Source organism: Eucyclogobius newberryi, unplaced genomic scaffold (genome assembly GCF_026437365.1).
Source record: "Eucyclogobius newberryi isolate DKJ021-1_F unplaced genomic scaffold, fEucNew1.0.hap1 SCAF_10, whole genome shotgun sequence".
Lineage (NCBI taxonomy): Eukaryota > Metazoa > Chordata > Actinopteri > Gobiiformes > Gobiidae > Eucyclogobius > Eucyclogobius newberryi.
In genome coordinates this window covers 33,912,851-33,920,358 of record NW_027315724.1, presented here as the reverse complement: position 1 = coordinate 33,920,358, position 7,508 = coordinate 33,912,851, and the positions used below count along the sequence as shown (strand labels likewise).

The window sequence follows — 7,508 nt, the reverse complement described above, 5'->3', positions numbered from 1 at the left end:
TACCGGTGAACGAACCAGATGCACACACTCATCAACTACGTGTTTTTACCGTGGGAGTCAGAATAAACCAGGATTTACTGTAGTGCACTTTATTTTTTACATTCTTAGAACACTTCAACGCTCAAAATTATTATAAACAACATAAGAAACCTTGAAGCCCAACACAAAGCTTACATAAAAACACAAAACATTCAATAAGATCCAGTGCATTGTAAGTTTGTTCAACAGTAGATACAGGATTCAGTTCAGTTATAATCAACACCAGGAAGAAACATTTTTTCATCCATTGTTTTCTTGTGCTTCTCTGGCCTCAAAAGGTGTTTAATGGCAGCTCGACTTAAAGGAGACGTGTGCAAAATGTTGTTATGACGCTGTTCTTTCATCTTTCGCTTACTTAAAGGTGTAATGGACGATTTTTCTGTGATTTGAGAACTCAGGTGGAAGTGCACATGCCACTCCCCCGTGCACATGCCACTCCCCCGTGCACATGCCACTCCCCCGTGCACATGCCACTCCCCAGTGCACATGCCACTCCCCCGTGCACATGTGCCACTCCCCCGTGCACATGCCACTCCCCCGTGCACATGTGCCACTCCCCCGTGCACATGTCACTCCCCCGTGCTCATGCCACTCCCCCGTGCACATGTGCCACTCCCCCGTGCTCATGCCACTCCCCCGTGCACATGTCACTCCCCCGTGCACATGCCACTCCCCCGTGCACATGTGCCACTCCCCCGTGCACATGTCACTCCCCCGTGCACATGCCACTCCCCCGTGCACATGTGCCACTCCCCCGTGCACATGTGCCACTCCCCCGTGCACATGTCACTCCCCCGTGCACATGCCACTCCCCCGTGCGACTGATACAACACACACGTGCGTTTGTTTATCAACGCGACGGATCGCATCGCATCTCTCGTCTCCCGTAGATTTCCGTCTTCTTCTGAGTCAGCTCAAACAGTCTTTCTCCGTCTTCATTTTGTCCCGTACACTGAGGGAACTATATGATGATAGAAACGTGGGACGAGCCGCACGCGGCTGCAGGAGAGCGATAGGTGCGTTTTATGATTGACACGTGGCAGGACAAATCGGCTCCACGCCACGAGGAAATAAGACTCAGATTTGAGCCAAAAAAATCGTCCATTCAACCTTTAAGTTTGTGTATCCATTGAGTCCAGCATGTTTGAGTGAGAGTGCTCAGTAAATTACCCTATTTATTCAGCCATTTTGGATTGATATTGCATTACGTTGAACAAAATGTGAAATGATGATCTGCTTATATGTTATACCCCAATATTATGTGCAGGACAAAAGTATAACATGTTGATCAAATCAAAGAAGAAAGAAAAATCACCCTGAGGAATAAAATCACACACACACCCACACACACACACATACACCCACCCACACACACACACACACACACACACACACACACACACACACACTTCTTCTTGGACAAACAAAGCTGCTTCGTAAACTTGTCCCGGACACAAATCTGATCCTGGCGTTTACCAAAGGAACCGACATCTTCTCACTAAACACAAAAGAGACAACATTTTAGGTCAATATAAAATGTGATGAACCTGTCTTCATCAGTACGTTCACCTCGGAGTATTTTACGCAGAACCAGGATCAGGACGAACGCCAGAATGACCATGTTGAAGCCCAGAAACCACTGATGGATGAACGGCTCTGAACGGGATCATGACAAAACAATGACTTTATGAGAAGATGTTGATGATTTTATTTAAATATATTTGTAGGATATATTTAAATACATTTATTTTTGAAAGATAATCAGTCACTGTAATGTGAGATCAGTCTGTGTATCTTTAATTGTGTTTGCTTCCCCCGTGTGGTTGATTTTGTAACTGCAGGAAAAGTCTTAAATTCTACATGACATATTGGAAAAGTAATTAAATTCTACAAGATAATAAAGTTACCCGAGAGTGTAAACAATCTCAGTGCTTCTCTCAACATTTCAAACTAATATTTATTATGGATTGTCTCTACAAAGCTACATTAATCTTATGATTTAAAGTCATTTCAACTGATCTCTGGGTTTGAATAATGGCTTCACTGTGTGAAATGAAAGTTTAATTTATTTTTGCTGACAGAGAAGACATTGAACTTCCTGCCCGTTTTTGTTTCATGTGGCCAGGCCCAGTAATTACAGCATAACCAGGTCAACAAATCTGACCTGCTTTTATCTCATTTGTATGTCATTTTAAACCTATTTTCCAAAACTAAATTGTAAATTATAGCCACTAAAGAGAGGCGGTCATAGTGGAGGTGGAGGTTATTTCCGATTGGCTCTTTCAATCAAATAAGTTTGATTGACAGCTGAGAAATAAAAAAATTGGCGATACTTGAGATTAGTCCGGTCGCAATATAATCGTAAGAACAAGAAAAATAATGATTGCGACAAATTTAGTAAGTACATGTAGTAACTTGAATCTAAAAGTGCTTTTTTATCTTTTGCTGCTTTTGTTGTGTTCACGACTTTATCGTTCTGAAAGCCCGATGTGTAACGTCTGTACCTGTCACAATGAGCGTGAAGGTTTTCCTGATGGGGGCCGGCAGCGCTGGGTGATGGACGGAGCAGGTGAACTTCCTCCCTGAGTCCCAGAGTTTGGGCTGCAGCTGGAAGAAGGCGGACAGGCTGTACGTGTGGTCGGGGCTCTTGGAGTGACTGGTGAGCTGGGATGAGTCCACACGAGGGCCCACCTCAGTACTGCCCCTGTGGGACCACAGTATGTCCACATCCAGGGGGTAGTAACCCTCTGCACTGCACACCACCGTCTTCACAGCATCTTCAGATAAAGTCAGGGTGGGGCTGACGTTTAAGGAGACACGTGGAGGCGCTACGAGGGAAGTATATCGAAACGGTCATAACACTGAACTTAAAGGTGTTCGACGTAACTGTTCAGACTGTTAGACATAACCTGTGCATTTAATAACTAATAACAAAGATACTGACAGAGACAGTTTATCCCCAGTGGAAAACAATGTTCAGAAAAAAAACTTGGAACATTCTCCATGGACATACACACTTTTAATGCCATACTGTGGAATATTATCTAAAAGAACTACATGTACAGTGAAACAAGCAGGAGGAGGCTCATCCAGGCCAAATAATTCCCACACAATTCCCTGTTTAATCAAAAAACATCACAAAAATACATAAATAAACCCACCCTGGTAAGTGCTCGCGTACCCTTGGTTGGGAAACATTACGTTAGACCCCTTTAGCCCTGTTTTAGACCAAGTTAAATCATAGTTCTGGTTGTTTTAGAGTCTGTCCTGGTTTATCTCTGGTTAATACGTGGTGTAAACTGCGTGTACATTGACCAGGATCAAAAGTCAAAGTTTCTCCTCACCTTGTTTGTGCAGCGCCACCTTCAGACTCCCCAGCAGAGGGTGCACGTGAACAGAGCAAAGGTAAGTGCCCTCACTGTCCACTTCAGTGAGCTGAGTGGTGTAGGTGGCGCCCCCTGCTGCCAGCTGCTTCAATGCCACCCCCGAGCCCTGGGTCTGTCCTGACGGGCTGTTGTAAGTGAACAGAGGAGCTTTGGTTCTGAGTTTACGCCACTCCAAAGTCACTTTAGGAGATTTGTGGTCGATGTAGAACTGGCAGTGTAGTTTGGCCTGGGATTTCAGCAAGGATTTCACCACTGGAGTCTGGGTCTGCATCACCATCGCCACTAAACAGAAAAAAACATACATTAGACCTGATCTTACCCTGGCTGGATTTATTCACTACCTGTTTGATTTATTTCTGCTGTTGATTTTCACCAGCAAAGCAGCGACTTCTATTATAAAACATGCTTGTCCACGCTTTCAGTATAGTCCCAATATATCCCAATATATGTTTGTCAACCAGTGTAACTATTTTACTAAATTCTATCAAGCATTCACAACTAAAATAATCTTACATCACACAAATTTGCCTCTCTAAAATAGCATTTATATAAAGTGTTGTAATTAATGAACATTTAATATTGTAATGCATTAATTAACCTTTTATTGTTATTTCATACTGGACACACTGCTTGTGTCTGTTTCTGCTTCCCCCAACCAACTCTGTCTGGGTCAAGGGTCACCTCACGACCATATTAGGATGTCCTGGAACAGCCTGGTACCAAGAGGTGGTCCCAGAAGATCCACCTTCTTATGAATATTCATATCTTTTGTGTGTGTGAGAAGCCCCCAGCGCGCTTGAGGGACAGAACGTTCTTTAATCTGTTCGTTTTGTAATTGTGAGGGAAATAAATTCCTTTGATCTACACGACCAACATCTGGTCTTGTTATTCTCAGTTATAACAATTGTAATGTGTATCCATATTTGTATCCATTTTTTTTAAAGTTCTAAAACATGAGATGTCAAGGTAAGAGCATGTTTAAAGACCAATAACACGACAAAAATGTGCTTCACTTTTTTTTACACGGCCATCATTGAGTCCATCCTCACCTCCTCCATCACCTCCTCCATCACCTCCTCCATCACCTCCTCCATCACCTCCTCCATCACCTCCTCCATCACCTCCTCCATCACCTCCTCCATCACCTCCTCCATCACCTCCTCCATCCCCGTGTGGTACGCTGGAGCCACAGCCAGGGACAAACAGAGACTACAGCGCATTGTGCCTCTGCTGAGAAGGTGATCGGCTGCAGACTTCCATCTCTGCAGGACCTGTACGTCTCCAGGGCTCTGGGACGTGTAGGTCAGATCACCCTGGACACGGACTATTTGAGCCACTCCCCTCAGGCAGGAGGCCACTCCCCTCAGGCAGGAGGCCACTCCCCTCAGGCAGGAGGCCACTCCCCTCAGGCAGGAGGCCCCCAGAACCTCCCGCCACAAGAACACTTTCTTTCCCTCTGCCGTTGGACTCATGAACTCTTAACACCTGACACTCCTTCAATTGGATCTGTCTCTTTTTTCTAGTTCCACGTTCCAATACTGTAGCACACACTTGCCTGATGTAGTGAGTATCTCCTTGTCCTGAATGACGGCCCAGCTCTTGTAGTCGTGTTGTCCCGTTGGAGGCTGGTCGGTGGATTGTCTGATGAAACCCATGATATCAAACAGGTTTTTGGAGTGAGATATGTTCACTGTGTACCAGCGGTTGTACTCGCGCTCTCCTTTGACGGGCCAGCGGATGTGGGACCCGTCTGTGCTGTAGCGCTGCAGTCCACAGGATAAGTGCTCCACCTCTGCACCCGCCAGCAACTGACGCAGATCCAACTTTGACGCTAGAAATAATCATAGAAGATAGCACAAAAATGAACATAGCAAGCTCTTTCTCTGCCTCTGGTTATAAGACAAGCACTGATGGCACTATTAGAATAAAAACACCACAAACTCACGGGTGATGAGAAAGGTGATGGTGTCGGGGTGCACTGGAGGGTCTCCTTTCAGTCCAAACTGCAGGACGGCCGATCTGGGGATGTGTTTTGTGTCCGAGTAGCCTTTGGTGTTCGGCTTCACTTCTTCATCGGTGAATCTACAGGGCAGCACGGAAATCTGCCCAGCGCTCTGGACATCTGAGAGGATTTCAGGTTAGAATGGATTACAAGTGTGATTCTGAGAATAAAAACGCTGCGATTTAACCAAAACAACCATATAATTCAAATGTCTTTCTTGTTTTCTTAACACTTCTTCTCAATATGTGACTCAAACTTTCTGAATGATTAATTTGACATAAACGGCAAGATAAAAAAAATCAGACAGAACTTAATTTAGCTTTTAATTGAACTGAAAAAGACATAATTTAGTGAGAAAATTGGCACTTTTCTATCAAATGAATTTAAAAAACGTAATTTTTCTTCTATCACAATTATAATTTTTCAGTCTTCACGATTATATTGTGACCTAAATAATCACGATTATCGATTAACATAATCTTCACATCTCTAGTTAGACCAGGCACAACAGGCATCACCTTAAACTGTTCTGGTGGAGGGTCTCGTTTCCATGGAGATGTTATTGCATTGCCTGTAACGTTCCACTGTCTATTGTTCAATGACTGCCTTTGCATTGCTCTAAAAACATGGATTGGTTGCCACCCCTCCACAGATTTGACTTGTAAATTGGCCTGATCGTGCCACCTGCTGCTCGTCTCCATGGAGGCGAATATGTCACACCATAAATAAAGCAATAACATGCCTAAAAAGACCCTCCACAAGAAAAGTTACACGTAAACCTTTCAAATAGTACTTTTGTTTCATGTTTGCTTTGGTTTTGCCAACTTCACAATCAAACTAGACATGTTAAGCTTTAATAAAATGCTATAGAATTTGTGACAGGCTTAGTAACTATATCCTAATTGTGATAAAAGCAGTAATTAGCAGTGGTAGTGGGTCATTAGTATTTTATTTCCGAGCACTTTTTCAAATCTTCGAGCCGCAGCGCGTGTTTTGTCAGTTTGTAATATTCTGAGACATCAATTATGAAACTCACCTCTGAGTAGAAAGACGCAAATCAAGACTATCAAACACACTCCTTGTTCATCCATTATTCTTCACGGTCAGACCTTTCTATTTACGCTTTCTAAACGTGTTACTTTCACTTTCACTTTAGAACAAGTTTAATAAAAATGTGGTAGTACCAGTCCAATCCAGACGAGGGCGCTAAAACGTCCTCTACGTCTGTGCGCTGCAAATAAAACGAGCTCTTTTAACTAACTTTCCACCACATGGATTCATGCTTTCATAAACAGGTTCATCATTTCCAATAAATAATGAAAAATATAGATGAATAAACATGCCTACTTAGATTACATGCCAAAATTTACTTTGATCATATTTTTTTAAAGTGTTTCGGATGTTTAGAATCTTTTGCAATCGTTTGTGTTTATGCACTTTGTAAACATGCAATGTATAATGTAGGATTTAAGGTTTATAGATCACTGGAGGTTGAATGTAGGTTATTATTATGCACACATGGACGTTAAGGCTCCTAAACAGCAAGACGTACGCATGTATTATTCACTTAAATTCATAATCAAATCAACCAGTTCAAGTGTTGGGAACTCAAAACTCTCACACGCCATTGAATCCACATTTGCAGCTTCTTCTTCTTCTTCTTCTTCTTCTTCTTCTTCTTCTTCTTCTTCTTCCTCGTCCTCGTCCTCTACACGTGTTCCCAAACGTGCCCCTTGGTCGTGGGAGTCTCACCACCTGCTGCTCCTAAAAAACATGTATCTGTTTCCAAGTAATGTTGTAATTATTGATAGACGGGAGGCTTTAAAATACGATATAGTATATGATTTAGCCTGTAATAACGCCATCAAAGTTATCATGTGAATAATGTAGTCTGCAGAGTTTAAAGGGTGTGAGTGACTGTCTTTTTCTGTGACTTTGTGTCGTTTGAAAGATGAAAGCAGGTCAAAGTTGAGGGGAGGTTGATATATAAATAAAGGCCAGGACAGGCTGCGGTCACTGACAGGTGCAGAGCAGGTGAGTGGACACGCAGCCTTCTGTTACCGCAATCAGCGCTATTTAAA

General features: G+C 43.1%; 1 protein-coding gene across 1 annotated transcript; it reads right to left on the bottom strand.

Moving 5' to 3' along the window:
• Positions 1-831: 831 nt before the first annotated feature.
• On the bottom strand, positions 832-5,563 carry LOC140372042 (tapasin-related protein-like; the record flags this gene model as incomplete). Its single annotated transcript, XM_072459301.1, has 6 exons — positions 832-1,537; positions 1,609-1,695; positions 2,544-2,867; positions 3,384-3,707; positions 4,981-5,256; positions 5,371-5,563. Coding segments are annotated over 6 exons (1,230 nt in total), but the record flags the coding sequence as incomplete, so codon positions are not given.
• Between the last annotated feature and the right edge of the window lie 1,945 nt (positions 5,564-7,508).